Source organism: Argiope bruennichi, chromosome 10 (assembly GCF_947563725.1).
Source record: "Argiope bruennichi chromosome 10, qqArgBrue1.1, whole genome shotgun sequence".
Taxonomy (NCBI): Eukaryota; Metazoa; Arthropoda; class Arachnida; order Araneae; family Araneidae; genus Argiope; species Argiope bruennichi.
In genome coordinates, this window is record NC_079160.1 from 62,449,486 (window position 1) to 62,472,546 (window position 23,061).

The 23,061-nt window shown below is 27.0% G+C and overlaps 1 protein-coding gene across 2 annotated transcripts; it reads right to left on the reverse strand.

Annotated features, from left to right (window-relative positions):
* Positions 1-462: 462 nt before the first annotated feature.
* Positions 463-10,430, reverse strand: LOC129988675 (leucine zipper transcription factor-like protein 1). Of its 2 annotated transcripts, none has more exons than XM_056096945.1 (10): positions 10,069-10,132; positions 9,320-9,447; positions 9,035-9,229; positions 8,289-8,430; positions 7,670-7,735; positions 5,336-5,422; positions 3,993-4,064; positions 2,590-2,694; positions 1,711-1,814; positions 463-784 (listed from the first exon to the last, which is right to left on the reverse strand). In XM_056096945.1, exons 1-10 carry the CDS (start codon positions 10,093-10,095, stop codon positions 757-759), a joined length of 954 nt encoding a protein of 317 aa, XP_055952920.1. In that variant the 5' UTR covers positions 10,096-10,132; the 3' UTR covers positions 463-756. The 2 variants fall into 2 exon arrangements, with proteins under 2 accessions (XP_055952920.1, XP_055952921.1); XM_056096946.1 differs by lacking the exon at positions 10,069-10,132 and adding an exon at positions 10,294-10,430 and having other exon boundaries at positions 471-784.
* Between the last annotated feature and the right edge of the window lie 12,631 nt (positions 10,431-23,061).

Below are 23,061 nucleotides of genomic sequence, written 5' to 3' on the forward strand. Positions count from 1 at the left end.
AATACACATGTTCATACATTTTTAATATTCAACTCATACAATTAAAATTAGAATCTGCTAAATAAAAATTTAGAATAATGGGATCATTTTTTTTCTCTGATTCAGTGAACTATTACTAAAATAAACTTTTTTTATTTGTACTTAAACTGGATAGATAACAAGAAATTAGCTACAGTTTTTCAAACATGTTACTGATTTGTGTCAAGAGATTTCTTAAAAATTTGGCGAGATCTTCATCTTTTTTTTTTTTTTTGAATTAAAAGAAGATCTTAAGTTCTTACAACTAGTAAAATGAAATATTGTAATTACTGTTTTAGAATTTAGCTCACAATTTTCATAAGTACAGCATATCACTTTAAGCATTTTATTTAACTATATAAAGAAATGTCATTAAGTGATTTCATGAATTTTTTAATTATCCTTTACACTTGTAAAAAGTAAATTTCTACAAAAGAACAAAGGGGAAGTATTAAAAGCCTAATGTTAATGAATGTCGAATATTTTTTAATATAATAAGAAACAATGTAAAAAAATGACAATATGCTACAATACAATATTTTACTTTTTATCATATTATTTATTGTAGATAAATAGTTGCAAAATAAGATATATGCATTTTGTTTTAAACGGGATGTGCAAAAATATGTTCTAAAATATGACTAGTTATTGGTAAATAGTGTGACTAGAAAAGCAAGCATATATTATGCACATTTTTATCTTTTAAGTATTATTGGTTCATTGCATTTTTTATCTCAGTCAATCTTCTTCATTTGTTTCTTCATATCTAAAATGGAAAAAGACTTAATTAGATTGATATAACACTGAGGATTACATTACTCTGTTTGAAACTTTACTATATCATTTAAAATTATTTGTGTGCAAAAATTTTTTTTAGACATTTCAGTAATTTTTTTTTTCTTTTTTAGAAAAAGGATAAAAAATAAAATCAATGTATTTTTTAAAAATTGCTGTATTAGAATATTTTCTATAATTTTATAAGAAAAATACAAGATCATTGAGAGCTTGAGCCTATATATATATATAAAAAAAAATGCAAAAATAATTAAAAAATATTTATCCTTACTGAAAATTAATTTGAGATAAATATATTTTTTAATCACATTTCTTTAAATAAAAAGAAAAGATTTTTACTAACCCATTTAAAAAAAAACTATGTGACTTTGTCTAATGTAAGGAACTGCTATAAGCATACTGTTGATTTTGTATCAGGTACAATCACATATTAGAAAATTATAACATTATGTGTAATTAGCTTTAAAAGTTTTTCTCTCTATTGGATTTCAAACCATTGGAAGCAGATGTTATATAAAGAAATACAGATAAGAAATATATAAAAATATAATATTAAAAAAAGTCATCAACTTATACTTTCCAATCAGAATATATTTATTTAGAACAAAAATTCTTAAATTGTGGGATTATTCAAAATACTGATGTGTCATGACAGTTTTCAGGTTGTCTTTCATATTTTTTAAAGGAAAATAATTCATACAAAACTTCATTGAAAATTGCTTGATCATTTTAAATTATGCTATTAACTAACACCTCATTTTCTTCTTTATTCTCCAATTTTGGATTCACAAAATGCTTTTCTGGGTGAAGATGGGTTCCCAAAAGTTTTTACTTTTCATAAGAAATTACAAAGTAAACTTTAAGAAGTTCTAATTTTATGATTCGATTGAAACTTACTTGCTAAGTTGCTGTCTCAAACTCTTAATTTGTTCATTTTTTGTTGCAAGCATTTGCTTCATATTTTTGAATGCTGCTGTTTGATTCAGTTTGGACTCTAATTCCTGTAAAACATGGCAAGTAAAGTGCATATCAAAAAATTATTTTTTTTTAAAAAAATTCAAATTAATTAAATAAAAGAACAATTGCACAAGCATCAAGATTACACAGTTTTAAGAAGTTTGTTTTTCCTAGCTTTTTCCATTACCTTCGAACAGAAAAACTATCAAAATTCAAATTAAGAAAGGGTAACCTATTCAGTGTAAATATTGCTTTCAACCCTTTTTATGTTGAATCCTGCATAGGTAATAGTTTAATTTATTGTTCTTGAAAAAAAATAAGAATATTTAACTCCATGGGTAGTTGCATAACAGATATTTACAACACACTTAATGATTTGAGATGGACATATTCTTATAAGGCTTATTCTTTGTTCTGTACAAAAAAATCTTCATTTTAAAAAGTATCTTACAAATTTCTTCAAGTTATAATCTAAAGAATAATATTCAAATTGCATGTCATTTTAGATTTGAACCTATTTTTTATAAACTTTAATTGAGTTTTCACATTAAAAACTTCTTTCAAAGACCTATGTTTCCTATAAATGAACAACCCAGAGCTTAGTTTTATTTTTTAAAAACAATAAATACAAATTTAACAAAGGATATTTTCAACTGATCAGTATATTTTAAAAACTTTTAATATAAAAATGACAGCATTTTAAATACAGCTAAATATTTTGAAAACTATTTTCTCATTGATCTGAGAAATAAATTTAAAAATATAGATTTTAAAAATTAAAATAAATATATATTAAAGTTTGTAAAAAAATTAAAATACTTTTTCAGCAAGTTGCAACTGTGCTTGAACTTCAAGAAGTTGTTGTTTAGTTTCAACTAAATCACTTTCCAGATGCTGTTGAGTGTAAGCATTTGCACACATAGTCTAGGGAAAAAAGAAGCAAAAACATTTTTTTACAGCATTCCAGTAAAAACTTTTGAACTTTTAAATACATTATTACTCTGCATTTATGTTTTGATCCTTACAGTATTCCTACTGTTTGCAATACTATTGGTTCCTTCAAGATTTCCTATGTTCATACTGTGTTAAAATCCTCAAGCTTACCTGCATATCATTTCCTGCTTCTTGCTATTTACACCACAACCAGAATGAGAGAAATTTTATTTATATGATGCAATCATCCATAAATGCTTCAAATCTATGTGTATGAACTTTAATGACAAATAGAAAGCTTAAAAATTAAAAGATTCTTATAGAAATTATATTCGATTACTTTGATCAGAAGCATTAATTTTTTGTCATGGAATAAATATTTTGTGTAAATACAATTCTTGTTATTTAAATTTGAAGATTTCATGAGGAGAAAAAAAACCTTTATTAGGCATTTACTTCCGTGCTCATATTGTAAATAATAACCAAAACAAAAGAAATTTATTACACAATATTTTATGAGGAAAATATAAGCAGAATTTCAAAGGCAAAGAAGCATCAAGATTTAATTTACATTGGATATTTATTTGTAATCAGTATATTTAAGAACAGAATACTCTGTATTATTAATATTGTGCATTTATGGAACATTCTATTATTTTTTTCTCTTTGCATTTCATCTATAAAGGTGTTTTCTACAATTTATATTTTCCCATTTACACTAGATCTTTGAAAAGTTTAAAAGTAAAAAGTTTTGTAATACTATTAGTACCAACATGCAGTAAACATCTGATGAGTTCAAAAACAAAATTCATTTCCCCATTTCAAAATAATTGTTGAAATCTTAAATTCTTGAAGATTTTGGCATTTTCAACCAGCTCTACACTTATTACAAAGGGGAAAAGAAGGATTTTGTGAGATGTAATGGTTTTAAGATTATATTTTGAAAAACATATTTAATAGTTATATTACCATGTTTTTGAAATTTTAAATACATTTATTCAATCTTAAATGCAATTCCAATCCTTTTTTAAATAAATAACACTAAAATTATAATGTAACTAATGCCTATAATTTTTATTTGTATAATTACTAGATTTCATGACCATAATAAACAAAAAACATTTTGCCTCTGTTTTTTAAAATTAATAATGCAGTAATTTAGAAATCATAATTAAGACAAAAGGAAAAGTAAGAGCCTTGCTGAAATATTATAAATAATATATTATATACTATTAAAATTTATGAACCAAAAAAAAAAAAAAAAAAGGATACAAAAAATTCCACTCAACTGCTTCCAGTTCTTTCTTGACTTCATACATTTCATCTTCTAAATGTTTTAAATCCTTTTCAACATCTTCAGCCTATAACAGCAGAATATAATTTTCATAATTTTAGTATCATGAAAAAAAAATAATTTTATAAATAATTATCTTAAAATAGAGAAGGATAAAAATTAATTTTATAGATAATTATCCTAAAATAAAGAAGTTTGATTTTATAATTTCAGTTTTAATAAATTTAATTTTCAGCAGCACTAAATATTAGAATAAAGGAAATTTTTTCTTCACATTTTTCAACTTTTAAAAATAAATAGTTTGTGTTTCTTTGTATGAAGGGTTTACCCATTATCTTCTGCAATGCAGAGAACACATTGCTATTTATTGACAGCCCACAAACAAATATTCCTTTATCACCGCCTAAAGCTTTCTAAATGTGTTTTAAGATCAGCTAAAATTACTTTTCATTTGTAATTTTAGAAAAAACGATGATTCACTTCAAATTGTGAAAAGTATAATTATTTTGTGCATGTAGATTTTCAAAGCATTAGTGAGTGAAAGAGTCTATTTGAAATTGACAGTTACAAGTGGTCACATTCCTAATTAATGATACCTTAGGCATTTCAATGCCTTTTTATGTTTATAGATTAACTTTAACACGAAACTTAACAATGTGTAAAACATATGAGATTCATAAAATAGAGTATCATTTATTATGATTACATAATACTGTTATATATAATCTGTTATTTTCAAGTATATTAAAAAAATATTTAAGAATATGTCATTCAACTTACTAATACATTGCATAACTTTTTTTATACTTGCCACTAATTATACAAGGAAAAATGTAAGCATTTCATTGTGGTAACGCCTTTTAACTATTAAAAAACGAAAAGTTAAAACAAAATAATGCTTTAAACTAATAGTGGCCTTAGAGTTTTTCATTATTAACATAATACATCTGGAGGACTAACACAAAAAATAACCCACATTTATGTTTCTCTTATAGGGCAAACTTTCAGCAACTAATCCAATAGCAAGGAGCAATTCATATATGCATATATCAGCTTGAAATTTTTAAATAATGCTTATTATGAGTACAGCCTGAGAAACAGAACAGGTTCTTGCTCCAATTCTTATTCCTCAACCATGCTAATACCAGAGCTCATTAATACACTGATCAACTGTAGTGCATATAATAACAACTATCTATACAAGTTCTATTTTTAATTAGTCTGCACTGAATTTAAATTTGATTTATTAAAAGTAAAAACAATTAATTTGCATATTTTTTTCCTATACACTAAAAAAAAAGCTTATTTCACCATTAATCTAAAAATATTAAATAATACCTTTCCTTCTTTCAGATCCTTTAATTCTCTCTGTGTTTCAGCTAAAACTTCAGCAAGTAAAGATTTACTTTCCAATATTTCAAGCGCCTGAAAAATGAAAATGAAATGAAAGATTTTATCCAAATATTATTAATTAATAGATATCATTGGTGTGAACTATTTCAGTAATGTTTAGAACTTGTAATAAAGGTATAAATTATTTGTGCAAAATAACAGCAACATTTCTCACAATATGGTGACTAAATAATTTATGACAGTAGTATAAGTTCTAATATTTTATTAGTTTTAACAGGACTATTATTAATTTTTTTTATAACAGAGTACTAAATATATAATTTTTTAAGATTGGTTTATTTTAGTTTTGGAATTAAATACTTAAAATTTAATATTATAATGGAATTTTGAAATTAGGTAATAAATCCAGTATTAGAAAATTTAATTTTACATTTCTTTATTTGAGATCTTATATGGATAAAATAAAAAAGAAATGCGATAATCTCTATAGATAATAATGATGAATATGTGAATGTTGACATACTGTGCGTCAGACCATTTGACTAAAAGTTATCGAATTTGGAAAATAGAAATGTGCACCTCAGAGCAATTCTTTTTTTGAAGTTTTAATTAGAATAAATTAAAAATTTTGGCATTTTGCCACAATAACTTCCAATAATATTACAATACAAAATAACTTTAATATCTTTTTAAAATTCAATAAAAAAAATTGCATCTTCAATTATACCTATTATTTTGCAGTATACCTTTATTTTCCATTTTTAACAAATATTTTAAATCCATTTTTACAATGATTTATTTCATCATCAAAGTGAAACACAAATCATTTTTATTGTTACTATTAAAATTTCATCCTGGCTTCTTTTCCATTATTGTAGATCAAGATATAAAGATTTGACTTATTTTTTTCATGCTGAGTAGGTTTCAATATAAAATGTCTTTCTAATTTTTTTTTTTTTTTAATTTTGTTGTGCTTACAGTTAAGGTTTAACTTCAGAATCAAGCAATAACAATTTTTTTTTAATTATGTCCATTTTTAAATACTGTTGCTCTTTCCTGAAAACATAATTAGATGTTTAAGATACTGACAGAAAATTAGGGAAGTGCATAACACAATGCACAAAACGCTTTAAGGCTTCTAAAATACTACGAGAATAGTATCAAATTATGAAGTCCAAAAATATTTTGCTTTTTAGCCATTAAAATCAAACTATACAAAATATTTAATTAAAATTAATACCAACAATTAATGCCATTGAACCAAAGGCTACCAAATTAATTTTCAATATTTCTGAAAATTTGTAATTAAAAACATAACAGTTTTTAAAAAAAGAATCAAAATTTCACAGTTAATATTCAGATTAAAAAATGTTTATAAAAATATTAGCCCTTTTTAAAAGTACACAAGAAAAAAAAAATCCTAAACTACATAAACCAATATAGCAAAGTAATGAATAAATTTTCAATTAATTCTGTCTTTCTAAATTTAATTTTAAAACACATCATTTGCTATTTTTAGCACATAATAAGCATGACTAAAAACATTTTAATATGAAGATATTTAAACAAATTTTGCAATTTATTATTGCAAGGATATTAATCAGAACCTTTTCCTTCTAATACTTTTGTAATAAAATAGTATCACAATCATATAATGTGATAGTTCACTATTTCAATTCAAGTCTTGGTTTATTATTGCATTTTCTATCTTTGATCAGGACTTCATGGAAAAAGGCATAGCAGCAAGGTGAATAATTTTTCCAACATTTGAGTTTTTGATTGATATATATGCAATTGTTATTAATTTTTCATAAAAGAGAAATAAATATTATTTTTAAATATGATCATTAATTTTTAATCACCAGAATTTACTGAATATTATGAACAAACATAGCACACAATTCATTAGCTTATAGCAAATTTATTCTAAAATTCTGGGCTGCATTTTTTGATAACTTTATCACCCCCAAAGATTTTGAAAAAAACAAATAAATTGAAACTTTGAAAAGCAAAGAGATGGATATAAAATCACTAATTCATATAAGGTTACTAAATTAAAGCATAAAAGGATATCTCCCACTTTGCTTTTTTAATTGCTATACATAGAACAAAAAATTTATGTTTCACATTGTAATTTATATTTTAAACAAAATGAAAAATAAAAATACATCATCAATTATGTTATGAGAAATGAATGGAAAATTTAATGTTTTGAAATATATTTTCCAAAATCTCAAAAAAAAAAAAAAAAAGTATATAAGCCAGAAGTTGGAAGATACAATAAATGAAGTTAAAATTTTTAAGAGGGGAAATTATTACCCTTTTTTCAACATCTTTAAGTTTCTCAGATAATCTTCTATTTTCTTCATTTAATCGATCTATTTCCTGAAAAACCAAAATAACTATATTAACACTTTTATAAAACAGAAAAAATTATTTAGTAGACTATTAAATAATTTAATATTTAAAACAAATATAAAAGAATGATTACTTATAGGATAAATAATTTGAAATTCATGGTATTTAATGCATTTCTTTTGATGTGTATTCAATCTAAGAATAAGTTTCAATATGAATTACACAAATTTAATAATATTCTATATATCTTTAATGGTTAATAATTTCAAGAGTATCCTGGATAATCCCAATATCTAAGTGGTGAAAAATAAACTTTTTTATATTAAACACCAAACTTTTATTCAAAATATTACTCTGAACTATTCTAGATTACTTCAAAAAAATTACTCAATAGATAAATACTTAAATAATACTATATATTTTAAGTTCAGCAGACCAAGAAATAGCATGCAAGATATTAATATGAAATAAATAAAATAAGTCTGAAGAAGTGAAAAATAAAGCATTAAAAATAATATGAGAAAGCAGTTTGATTAAATAATTTTGCACGAAAAAAATACATCTAATAAATTAGTCTTACTGCTTGAAGAAGCTGAGTTGCACCAACATTATCTGCCAAAGGTTGTAGTTTATTTAGTTTTAAGGGTGAGCCATTTAAACCTTTTTCAAGAGAATTACTAACAATTCTTTCTTCAAATTTGTTTACTTTCTCCAGCAGATCTCTATAAAACATTCAAAAGATTCAATCAGAAATATTGCATTAAATTTAACTAATATTAAAAATAAACAAAAAATGTATTAAAAATTTTCAAAAAATATTTCTTTGATCAATAATTTCAAGTAAATTTAGATATGAACTACAATGACTAAAAAATTTTTAAAAAATGGCATTTGATTAATACATTTGCAAAATATAAGAGAATGCAGAAAAAAAAAAAAAAAAAAAAAAAAAAAAAACTTTAAGAAAGGATAAAGTGATAGAAACAGTTATCAAAATAAAATAGTTTTTTTTTTCTTCTTTTATTTGCATCCTCATTTCAGACAGAAAAAAAAATTGTGATGGCATTTCTGAATGAAAATAAATTTAAAAATATGAAAAAATAATTAAAGATCTTAAACATTGACTCTGAATAATCAAGGAATTAAACATAAAAGATAATTTTCTGAACTATTTTTTATCAATTTGAACTTATATTTATTTTATATTGAAAAATTAGAATGAAAAAAAAAACCCTACAAGAGTTGTTCCATATGCAATATTATTTATACAAAGACAAATGAAAAAAAATGCAGCTTAACAAGTACTGACCTAATTTTTAATTTTACCTGTTCTCTAATTCTGAAACATCAGCATTAAGCTTCAGATGCCATTGTTGAGCTTGCACACACATTTGAAATAAGAGTAATGCTGCAGTATGAGCTGTATTTATGAGTTCTATTTCTAAATCTCCTTTTAAAAGTGCACAGAGTTCATCTAACATGTCTCTGACTTCATCTGCAGTAAAAGTCCCCTCAATCAATCTAAAAAGAAAATTCAGTAAAAGTTATATTCAATTGCATTAATTGAAATTAATAAAATGCATTTAAATCAAAATCACTAAAAATGAATACCTTGATTGCTTCATATCATCAAATGTTTGCTCAATAGTTCGTACATGTTTACCTCTTCGAAATTTTGCAAATTTAAGGTAACTACCAATCATCTCACTGTGATGATCAGATAATGTCAGATCTTCAGCCTTTAAAAAAACATATCACATAATTATAAATAAGATAACTTTTTTAATTCAATTTTCTTGAAAAAATATAGTAGTTCTTTTTTTTTTTTTTTTAATGTCATAAAGAAAGAAGCAAAAATCATAAATATATAAAAATGCTAGAGAACCCCATTTCAATTTTTTTCCTCCTCTACAAGAAATTTTTTAAGGACCTAGAATGTTAATCAGGTATAAGAAGTTATAAAAAAAACTATATATCTTCAGTTTATTTATTATTCAGAATGCAGAAATAAGGTTTATAAAACTGTAACAAGAAAGTCTTACAAAAATAACGTAAGATAAAACTAGTATTAAGGTTGCATATTAATTTAATTTTCTTTCACGAGAAAAAAAAATATGAATGTATATTTTAGTTAAAAATAAAAATTACCATTTCTAAGTATAAGTTAACAGACATGAAATCCGATTATGCTGTAACTACCTTTCATGACTTTAATATTTCAAAAATTTTTTTTAATCCATTTCATTCTGATTTATGTTAAAAAATAACATAGGATAAAGCTAGTTTTAAAGTTGCATATTAATTCAATTTATCTTCATGAGGGGGAAAAAATGTATTTTTTAGTTAAAAATAAAAATTACCATTTCTAAGCATAAATTAACAGACATGAAATACAATTATGATGTTATTATCTTTCACGGTTTCAATATTTAAAAAAAAAATTAAAAATCAAATTTATTCTGCTTTATGTTCATGATTGTTCGCTGGGCATTGCGACTGGTCAACGATGTTTATGTAAACAATATGTTACCATAGAAACGTGGAAAGTGTCATATCATAAAATAATAAAATCAACTTTAGCTTACCATTTTTTTTATATATATATATAGATAGCTTATTTAAAATTTTCAGCATCAGTTAAAACAGGTGATAAAATTTCAAAACTTAACACTTCATAACAATAAGAAATTTATCAACCACCCTCAACACGCAACAGACGGAAAAGTTTTCAAACAAACTTGCTTCATTGATTGCTAGAAACTGGCCGATATTATTGCATTAAAACGTCGAAGAAAAATAGAGGTTAACGAACAAATCAAAACCAGAATCTGCCATACGTCTGATGTGTAGGTTATTTCTTGAGCATCGACCCCAAACAATTATTTGAAAGAATTTGTAATCTTATAGTAAATAATAGTTTTGCTAACGTTGTGAAAAGTTGGGGAATTAAATCCAAATAAATTTCAATTATTTAATTATTAGCATAAGCAAAGTATTAGAGATGGTACCAAAACTCCTGCAATAATTGATTTTTCTGTAGCAGTAATTTGATGAGGATAAACGACAAACAACGCTAAGGCTATGGTTTTATTTTTTCGTCTCTTCATGGTATTTTATTTTAAAAAGTGATTTTTTTAAAAAAATTATCTCTACTGTCATCATGTAATACTGTGCCAGGGATATTTATTGCCCCCCCTTCCTTCACTAAGGTCGATACATCACAGCTCTATTAGTCTCCATTCTAGTTCAACATACCAGAAAAGCGGAATTAAAATAATTATGCTTGCTGTCCAACCTACATCTGTATGTTTGCATGTTATTTTACAATGTACTGTGACGTCATGATTTTTTCTTCTTGCTAGATGAGGAATATATTCCTAAATTATCCAGTTAATTGCAGTACTTATTTTTTTAGACCTTCAATTACCCTTTTTTTTAAGTCAAGAGATGATTATGTCGAACAAATAAATGTCGAGCGCAATGGTACAAATGGCTATGCACAAATGGTACAAACACAATACAAATGGTTGTATAGTGAATTTTGCACAAAAAATCATAATACAGCGAATAAGAATTCATTTATATTAGATTTGAACAACATCAACAACACCAAAATGAAAATTTGCATTGACTTGTATACACGTCGAACGTATTTAACTAATCAAATTGTTCCATCACATTTGACATGTATCATAGTACAAGTAAGAATTTGTAGAGTTAGAAAGAAAAAAAGCAAGAGTTTTGCATCGCTTATGTTGAAATTTTATGAATGAAGATTAAATTTCTTGTAATATTTGCTAAAGATTTCATCTAACAAAAGCTTGTTTAAAGATGCAATCGGAAAAGAAAACTGGTTTTTTAAAATAGATATTTATTGGGGATATTAGAACAATCTCTACGTAGAGATGTTAAAAATAAATAAAGAAAAAAAAAGGGGGGGGGGAGAAAAAAATGAAAATGTTTGGGTTTATATGTAGGTGCTCTATAGGACAGATTGTTTAGTTCAAAGCTATCAAATTTGGGACATACATACATTGCAAGATGAGAATGAGCTTAAAAAAATTAAATTAAATACAAATTTAGTAGGTTTGGAATTTTTCACCATAACTCTCAAAATATCAGTTAGTTTACCGTAAATAAATTTGATATATTGAAATTATCAAAATTTTATACTTTTTAGAGCATTGGTTCAGTGTCCTACGTATAAAACAATTCAAAATATAATTTTTGAAAAGTAATTTCATATACAAAATAGCAAAAAAGATAATATTTTTTGTTTGCTTTAAATTATAATTAATTATAAAACAAAGTTTTTAAAGTATAATATAATGTAATTTAATTTTAATTTGTATAAATTAGAGTGCTCAGATGTTTTAATTTAATCGAAAGCACCAAATTAAATTACTTTGAAAACATCGCAAAAAATATTTATATATTAAGGTTTAAAGATATTAATAAATAAATAAATAAATAATCAACTTCAGATTAATTTTTTATGAAACGACATATAAGCTCAATAAAGATTTCAATAAAATGTTTAAAAGAATTAAATTGGTTTGTATTTATTAGAAAGTAACAATATAAAAAATTTTAATCAAAAATTCGAAATTTTTTTTTTTTAAAAAAACGTGAAATGTTGAAAGAAATATTCTAAGTAAATTTAAGTTTTTATCATATTTATAATGTTTTCGAATTTTTCTATGCAATAAATGTTTTGATTTTTTTTTCTTTTTCTTTTTTTGCTTTTTATGACATTTGTTGCGACTTTATATCTTTCACACATTACTTTTTACGCCTGGCGCTTTCATGAATTTTGCTTTGAATTTAAGATTTCTAATTATTTTTACTTATTTAATTATTTTTTTTAATTTAAATTATTTTTACTTTTAATTCAGCAATGAAGCTTTTATTTTTTTAAAAGTAGTCACTTTAAAGTCTTAAGCCATTATTTTTTGTGATATCCGCTCGTGCTTAAAAAATGACGTAAATTACCTATCACTAAGATCCGAATACTGTCATGATGATGTTGCTATGTCAGATGGCGGTCTATGTAAATCAGCCATGCCTATTTAAATTTATATACATATTCTATAAAATTTTAATATAATTTATTTTTTATCTTTTTACAATATTTTTAATTTCCTATTTTAATTAAATTTTTATAATATATAGATGATAAAACAAAACCGCAAAAGTGTGAGATTCTGAGAGAAATTGACTGGAATTTTTACCTCATTTGTCATATATTTTAGATGTAAATGAATACCCGATATTTCCCTTTTGATTAATGTATTTTCTTTTGAATTATTTATGATATTTCTAGGTTTCTGAAAAATCAGATCATTCCATTCTTTTTACAGCGCTAATAAAATGGCGTTTAAAACTTTTTAATTTTCCGCAGTTAATATAACTTAATTACGCCTTAATATAACTTGCGTACAAGTCTACAAAAATAATAGAATATAGAAATTAATATTTTTCAAATGATTTTCTAGATGGTGCCACCTCCATGAAACTATTTTTTAACTGTATTAATTTATTCATTTATGATTACGAGCTTTATAACTATCAAATATTCAAATGTTTGCGGAAACTAGAATGTAAACACAAAATTTGAGAGATAAACCGATTATAAAATTCCAATTTTCTTTGACTTTGATACTTACTCATAGTTTTATTTAACAGCACGACATTCTTTTATATCTGATTAACGATAGAATTATCATATAGAAGACGAGACTGTAAACACTGCTTAATAGATTGTCTCTGATCTAAAAATTGAAAGATTTCAGAATTAGTACAATACTTGATTTATATTTTTTATTCTATCGTACATATTGCCATACATGGAAGAGATGAAGACAATAATCTATGCTTGCTTTAAAAAAAAAAAGCAGAGATTTTGCTGCATCTTCATGCATTTTATTCACCATATTGGTGAATAAAAATGATTGTTGAATTTAAAAATTAATCTTTTTTTATGTGCGAAATGGAATTTTTAAATGCAATCTTTTGGCACTAAATGCATTCTAAAATCGTATTTTATATTATAAATATCCAAGTAAGATAGCATAAACTTTTAATTTATGCTCATTGCAAAATTAAATGATATATTTAAATCAATTTTAATTTAAAGTTGAATCTACTGATTTAATATTTAAAATATAGTAATAAATCTAAACTATTAGTAATGCATTTGAACATTTTAAAACAACAATTTTTTGTATCTGGAATGTTTTTAAAAATTGTTTGTAGCAGGCAGTTTTATTTTTCAAATAATGCAAATGAAATTAAACGCATCAAAAAATATCCAAGGAGCGGAATGAAAATCTTACTTCATCATCAGTCACACAAAATCCTTTGTCAATATAATAAATATAATATTAATTTTTTTATAAAAACTAGCAGTTAAGTTCTTTAACGCATAGTTAAAGTTCTTTTCATATGTATTTAGAAAATTTGTATCAAATTTTAAAGAATCTGATATCAAAATTGTTATTGCCTATATGAGACTTTGTTCTGGAGAATTAAAAAGTTTTATTTTAACAGTCCCATTGGAATGATTGTAACGGTAAATGCCATTAAATGTAAGAAATATAGAAAATGTTTTGTGTTCTTTTAAATAGTATTATCAATAACTTAGAGACTACTATTTTTTAATTTGTATTCTGGATAGTTGATAAAGTCGTCATTATTTTATTGGATTTTTTATTGGACTAGACAATTTCTGGTTGGTTGTCATGGTTTTTCTGACGCAAAAGCCATGTTTGGCCATTCTGCGCCAAGCAAATGATAAGAAAATAAAGCAAACAATAAAAACTCGTGTATTAAAATATAAAAGCAAAAGGTATCAACTTAGAAATGCAAAAAATTAAAATGCAAAAATGTAAATAAATTTAAATGAAGCACTGATGCGATAAAAGTTACAATGAAGCTATGTAAAAAGTGAAACAAGAGAAGAAGTCAAAAAGTTCTAAATACAAATATAAAAGCCAATGATTTTTAAAAATTTAAAATATATTTGGATAGTGTGTTTCATCCACCAAATCTTGAAATTTAAGAGAAGATGAGTAGAAAAAAAATTATGACGATGAACATTAAAATCAGGACATTCAATTAAAATATGCTTAACACTAAAAGTAATATTACAAGTCGTACCATTGGCACCCTTTCACCGGAGATGGCGATGAGTATAGCGAGTGCGCCCTTAAATTTGGCGAGTCAATTTGGCATTTACTTATAGGCTAGACAAATTCTGAAATTACTAACAGATATTGCCAATTATCAGAATATTAACCTTTGGTAAAAGAAGGTGTCTGTTCCTCGTGTTCGCAGTAAAACCTGTCACAGAACTTCGAAATATAAAATTACTTTGCAAGAAAGCAGGTGTCGTGGGCTTAATTCAGAATCAGGCAGATAATGCTCTGTCTGTATTTCCGCAAACACATCCACGTCCTCTACTTTTCTGAAATATAAACCAGATATTAAATAATGTTTTGATTTCAGATCTATATCTTAAAATCATTCCAAAAATCTATTGCATTGAATTTTATTATGTTTTAAAGTGAAGAGAAAGATAAAACAGTTCGTAATTCTCAATCCAGAATTCCTAGTTCGCTGTTTCATTGCAATAATTTTTGATAATTATAAAATATTAATTGAATTTAAATGTTGAAATAAACAATAAAAATATAATAAATTTATTTAATCACTTCAAAGATGAAAGATTAAATCCTTGTTGAATCTATTATTTTCTTTATATATTTTTAAATCCAATTCAAAGCGCAGTGACCATTTTCGAATCACTTTTAAAGTTTTTTTTCCCATTTCATTTATAGAAACCTAATATCTAAGGAACTTTCTTCAGCTCTCGCCTTAAAAAATTTTTTTTCGCACATTTTATATAATATAGTAAATGAAGGCTGTAGAGCTGTTTAGATAAAGATATCTGTTTAATAAAAAAAATCTGATATTAATTAAGAGGTCCAACTATGTCTGATGATGCATTTTACTTAGACTCGAAACATAAATCTCATTAAGTAGCACCAACACTTAAAAGTTGAATAAACTGCATTTCGCTCACTGCACAAACTTGTTAACGAAAAAAAAAAAAAAAAAAAAAGTCTTATTTTTTTTCTTATGAGGTTGGTTTTGACATTTAATTTTCATTTTTTTTAACCCATTACAATTGTATTGACTGTGATTTTGGTGAATTCTTTTTGTAAGGAATGATCGACGAAGAATAGGCAGCACAAAACACTTATTACAAAAAACCTTATTGCAATGCATCAAAAAATATTATTACAAGTAGTCAGTAACACATTGTAATGTTGAGAATTAACTTGACCATAACATTAATCAACTACAATCATTTCTACTTGACTAAATTATTATAGGTTGGTTGGTTGGATGTGAATTTTAATGGCGCAAGAAACAACCTTGGCTAAGCTGGGCCAGACGTATGGTTAAAATATTGGAAATTGTGAGTAAGAAACTACTTTAAAAATATATCAAAGGAGATATTTAAAAAATACATTGAAATATTGAATTCTACTCGATAAATTAAAATTGGAGGATACTGTAGCAAAATCAGTCGGAAAAGAAATCTCCTTTAGGAACATTCCTTATAGGGTAGAAGCACTCGGATACCTCTAGCTATTTTTTGATATCTTCGTCTATGCATTGCTCATCGTCATAAGACAAAACGCTTCTTCTTCTGCAATACAATGCATGTCTGATCCTATAAATAGGTTTTGGATTCCCAATAATGACAAATTTATTCCTTCCTGAATAGTGCTGTGGTCAATTGTGTTATGCGAGTTTAGAACCTGGGACTTTCTAATTCGCAGCCGAGTAACAAGACCACAATACAAAAGCAACTGCCCGTTTGCGTAGCTGTTAACTGGCTTATAAGCTTTCACCACAGTGCATAGTAAGTTAATCCATTACATTTAATTTTTACAATATTGCTGTTAATAACGATTTGAATTATTCACATTTTCTTTAATCTATGAATTTCAGGAACACCATTACATATATTTAACAATAAAAGTATTTGAGCCGTAGGAAAAAAAAAAAAACAAAAAAAAAACGCGAGAAAGTTTATCGCAAACATTTTTGCATGCTTTAGGGGCATCAATATGGGTACAAGGTAGTCGGATGACGTAATGTTAATCTTTCCGCAGGCATAAAAATTTGCAAAGTAAATATATGGAGCCAATACACGGTCTCATGCTCTTTGCATATCAACTGCAGCCAAATATTTTCCGTTGGAGCAGGAATGGTCTTTCCAAAACTTTCTCGAATAATCCCTAGTAAAGGTGTTATCCCAGTGAATGCCTTGCATACCACTGGAGTACAATAGTTACAAATATCAGCCTTTCGTGTGAATATAGCATTTTTACTGAGTCTATCGCGTAATTCTTGGCGAATTATTTGGCGATTAATTCCCTGGCATGCGGTAAATAGTATAGGAAAACCGAATTTGTGTTTTAGACGTGTTTTTTCTAACTGATTGAAACAAAAACTTGAGTCAGAACTGCATTTGTAATCACAAAATCCCAAACCAAATTTCATATATTTAAGTCATTGCGCCTTTCAGTTATCACTTGTACATGTTTCTGAAAGTACAGACAGACAGATGGGCACGTCTTTGTCATATTAGGCTTAGCATTTAAAAGATGTTTAGAATACAGACGTTAATTTTATAGTCGAATTTCATCTACTTAGCTCTCTTCATTTTGAAGTTATGGTGTTAATTATATTCTAACAACCGGACAGACAGACTTCCTCTGAGCGGAATTTTCTTAAAATTTGATAAAAATATACAAATGTATAAAGACGGTATACCAAATTTCACCCTTCCAGCTCAAAGCGTTTTTCAGTTATCTTTGTCACAGACTGACATTTTCCAAAATTGTGCTTTTCGAACTCAGTGAGGTCTAAAACGTGGAGATTCGTCAAAATCTCGAGTTTGTATTTTTTGACATTTACTATACTTTCTCTATACTATGCATACAAGGAAATAAAAAGAGGTTTTAGCGTTTATTGTCTATTTACCAAATACATGAATTGAATTTTTAATGTGTTTTGGAATTAAATGCGAGTTCATAAAAAATGTACTAAATAAAATAATAGCTTTATTCAAAACGAGATGCAGTATAAGTCACTTGTAATAACAATGTAATTATATATTTAACGGCATGTATAAAAGCTTAAAACAAAAGTCAATAACAAAGTAAAAGTAAAAGTCAATAACAATCAAAAATGTAAAAATGGTACAAATATGCGTTACTACTTAGTGAAGGATGAAAAGATAGTATTCACAAGTTAACTATACACAAGCCATCACTGAGTTGAAATATATTTATTCATTTGCTTTTAAACATTTTAAACGTGACTTGGTTTACGTTTGTAAATATTCGCTTTTTATATATTGTTACGAACCTGTGATGCGGCTTCCCAGCATAGCTGCTTCCATAGGAGATCCCAAAGCTTAGCTACAAACTTGGCGACCATTTGGCGACTTGGCAACGAATTTGGCAACTTTGGCGCCATAATAGATTATACCTGAAACATCGAGAATTTTCCCGATCCGTCCAGTAGGAACGAAGATACGCCTCGAACGTTCCTGATTGGTTGAGAGGCTTCTAGCCCCGCCTCCTGAGACCTATAAAAGAAGCAGCCTGTAGCTGCCGGGGTCAAGTTGCGAACCAGTGGTGAATTGAGTCGTGGACCAGTAGAGTCGAAGAGTAGTCGGAAGCGACGGTGAAGAACACGTCTTCCAGGGACTAGCGGAGCAGAGCTGCTGTGTATACTGTTGTATGCTGCACGTCTCGGCTGAAGATAATCGTCTTCTGTGCTGTATATAGTTGTCGTCTTTGTGCTGTCCTGTGTGTCTTCGTGTAAATAAACGTCGTTGTTTTATTTTCTACTGCCGCCTGGTGATTGAGCGTTCTTCATACCATATAACTCCCACTATCCAAACGAACCCCCGGAAATTCCGTAACAATATGTTATCGTTTTCAAATAACATATAATAACAACATACCTATTCTCTATTTACAAAATTTTCTATAAGAAGAGAAAGGAGACCATGAATATGAAAATGAGAAATTACCACCTAAACAAGCATGTAATCACTAAGCTGGGTATAGCAATGATGTGACATTCAGTTATCTCCAAGAACTTCCACGGAAATTGTTTAGGGAAAGCCCGGGATAGGCGTTACAAATTCACCCTCAGTTTTCACCTATGCTAATGCAACGAATGTTATTTAGATTGTCCAAGATGCCTACGCAAGGCGGGGATAGTACTTTTGAAATATTTTAATAATCAGTCGATGGTTTGATTAAATTAAATTTGCTTCTAATATCATTAGCGCTACTTGATAGTAAATTTAAGAAAAACTGGTTTCAAGATTCTAAAATGTTTTTAATTAAAAATTATTAATTAAAGAACAAAAAGTAAGACATAATTTAATTGAAATTTTTAAAATTTTTTCATATTTCAATGAAATAGTGTTTTTTAAAATTTGCATTAAATTTAATGATAAATAATTTGTACATTATAAAATTAATTTCTTATATTTTAATTTTAAAATTAATTCTAAATAATTAATATTTTTAATTTAACTCTTTATGAGGTTACATAATACTCATTATGATGAGATTTTCATAAATAACATTTCTGTAGTAACTTTATTCAAATTTAAGTTAAATTGCTTTTGTCAGCTGGATATATTACAATAGGATGATTTAGAATTATATCGTATTTCATCATCCTCTCCTTTTTGCGTAATTATTTATTCGCACATATTTAGTTAAATCATCTGGAGTATTAAGTCATTTTCTTTCTCTTATGCTTTTTCATGGTCTCATTTTGTATTCAATTTCATATTGTACAAGATGGGTAAGCATTTTAGTTTTCAACTTGTTGATGAATTTTCAAAATTTGATAGAAATCAATTTACTTAAATTTACATGAAGATCCATAATTTGATCAGTTATTCTATTTTTGGAATAATTCAATCCTAATTGAAACCCAAATCTACAATTTTGATGCAGAAATTCATATTAGAATTCATCCGGCGAGATAATTAATTTTTTTAGGTCATGGCTTTCACATGTTCATATATCGACAGATCGACAAATTCCATTAGTTGAAAGGTTTAGCCCAAAATTATAATCAACAAATTTGGGCAATCTTCCAACAGATTACATCTATTTAACTCGTTGCATTTTTGAGTTATAGTATTTACAAAAGATATATAAGCAGATATATAAAATTGCAAAAATAGTTCTCTCTGATTTAAGAGTATCTAAAATGCGGAGATTGATTAAAATTCTTGAGGTTAAAATTTTTGAAGATTGCAGTTCTTTCTTTTTTGTTTGCTAAGTAGAAGAGAAAGCCAAAATTACAAATTAATCTTATTAGAGAGTGTTTTTCAGTAATTTCATTTGATTATTGTATTATAAAAAGTTAACATATACGATCTAACGTAAATTAACATTTGAATACTAAAATTCAATTCGATTAAAAAAAGTGTTTAGATTTATGATTCTTTAATATTCCCACCGTTAAATAAATGCTTTGAATTTTACAAATCTACACAGTCTAGATATATCAAATGTAAACACGCAACTTTTCATAATATTTTTTTAAAGTACAAATATGTTAAACAGATAAAAATTCATACGGATATGGGTAACATTTTAACAGAATGTTGAATTAACATTCTTAAAAACACCATAACTTGATTGTTCGCAGTTTGTTCCATATAAAGCATCATCATCATCACACACAAAAAAAGACAAAAGATAGTTTGTAGTCTCTGAGTCAGAAAATCTATTTCGGTACACTATTAGAAAAATTTTAAAAATAATATGCATAATATCTATATAATTTACCAAATTCTTTGCATTGTAGAACTAATTTTCATTATTTAGAAACTCATCCTCAGCAACATATGATAAAAATATACCTCAGATTCCAATCTTCAATATTTATTCATATTTATGTTGCATACTTTTATGTGCAAAAAATAAATATTTAAAAATGTTATTCTATGTTATTCTATATAATATAAATATCTCTTTGAGAATGAAATTTATAAACGCCATAGTTCCAAAGGTAACTTCTTTAAAGAATTCATCAGTTTTTTTTCTTAAAAAGAAATTAAAATCAACGATCTTGGGTATGAATATTTTCTTCTTTAATTTTCCTTATGCTATTGTCAACAAATAATATTGGAAGTCCTTCATTTAAAATGTTTACGCACTGGAGGTCGTTTGAAAAATTTATCAAAAATTTTTACGACTTATATAAACACCTGGCAACATTCAGCATTTGATTTGATTTTATCGTCTGAAAATAAATGTGATTTTAAGGAGATAAGAAATCACCTTTGGAAACAATATTTTGAAAAATCAAAATGATTTTTTTGTTGGTTTTACAAAATCGTAGAATTAATTGAACAACATATTTATATATACTAAATCTTGTTTCTGCAAAGATATTTCTGCCACAGAATCATTTGAAATATATTGAAAAAAAGCCTTTACGGATGATTGTTTATCAAAAAAAGGAGTAATTGACAGTTGTAAAATATTTAAAGAAGGTAGAATTAGATAAAACAAATCTAACTAATGCTAACTCCTTTCTTTACTGTCATGGACTGTGTATTATGCATTTAAGCAACTGGCGGTATAGTCAATAAAAATATAAATTATTTTAGAGTTTGCAGCTTTTGAGTCAATCAACTCGCGATCCGAATTTTGATGTATAATTCATGTGCTTTGCATGATGTCAATAAGCCTTCTCTCATTGTACTTTCTCAATACTCTTTCACACATTTCGTATCCATATCCATACTCTGTAATATTTTGTAATTTCCACTTAGTTGAAATCAGCCCTTCGTGATCTTAGTTTTGATCTAATTTATGATATGAAGAAAAATTCTGAAGGGGTTTACAAAAGCAAATTTAAGATATGCTTTGATGGTTGGTAATATTATGTGTGTGTGTGAGTGTGTGAAGTATAGGTTCTTACTCTAAAATTGTGTGAGAGTTACAGTTTTGGTAAAAAAATCACTAATTCAAATTTATTTTTTAGCTGTTTGCGGACTTGAACAATCGTATTCATGTACGCACAAATAGGTAAGCAATGAATCCATGGGCGGATTTTATTTGAAATTTGATAGAGATTTATAATTTTTATTTATAAGTTGTAAAAACTACAAGCCATAAAAAAAGTTTCAAATTTACAATAGTTACGTTTAGCTACAATTTGTATAGAAAAACTACACTGGTATGCAAAACTTAGGCAGCAATGTAAATTTTAAGCAGATAACTTGGAATTTCAGAAAAGGGGTTATTGCGATCAGTGAAAAAAGAAAAAATTCAGTAGAAAGGCAATGTCAGAAACAAAACGTCATAGGCAACGTGGGTGTACACAAAATGCGTGCGGTCGACGCGCGCAGCTCACGACTACAAAGAAAGGAAGAACGAAGGCGCAATCAAGAACATTCGCTGCAAGTGCAAGTGAGTTCTTTCGTGATATATGGCTAGATGAAATCACCTGGACGACTTCACACATGGAAGAAAGATCGCAAAGCTGGAGGAGGGGCGTAGTTTGACCAGTGTAGCTGAAGTGTTCGAAATTAACAAAAGTGTCGCTTCGCGCGCTTGGAAAGTCTTCCAAACCATAGGTACAGCTGTTGGAAAGGATGGTAGTGGTCGCCCTAGAAAAACTACTGCTGTGGATGACCGATATATCGTCCTGCAGGCAAAAAGAACCCGATACCAGCCAGCAAGCTCCATTGCTCAGATACTGTGTGCAGCAACAGGGCGACGAGTGTTGCGGTTTACTGTGACCAGACACCTTCACAGAGATGACCTATTCGCCCACAATCCTGAGCGCTGCATCCCTTGAAAGCTGGCCATCGGCGACACCGTTTATGGTTTGTATGGAGCTCAAAAACTGGGCATCTCATCAATGGAGTCGTGTACTCTTTAAAGATGAGAGTCATTTCAATACCACAAGCGATTCTCAACTCCAGTTGATTTTGAGAGAAGTTTCATCCCAGTTACATCACGGAAAGAGAACCGCCACGGTGGTTTCGGAGTTGTCGTATCAGGAAGCATTATACTTAACGGACGGACTGAGCTCTACGTTTTCGACAGAGGTTCTGTAATCGGAGAGTGCTATTGTAAGGAGATGATCCTTCCCCATGTGTGTCGGTTTCGAGGTGCTATTGGACCAGACTTCGTTTTTATGGTTGGCAATGCACGGCCACACTGGACTGTTGATGTTTTGCAGCTACTGGAAATTGAAGATATCACTCTAATAGATTC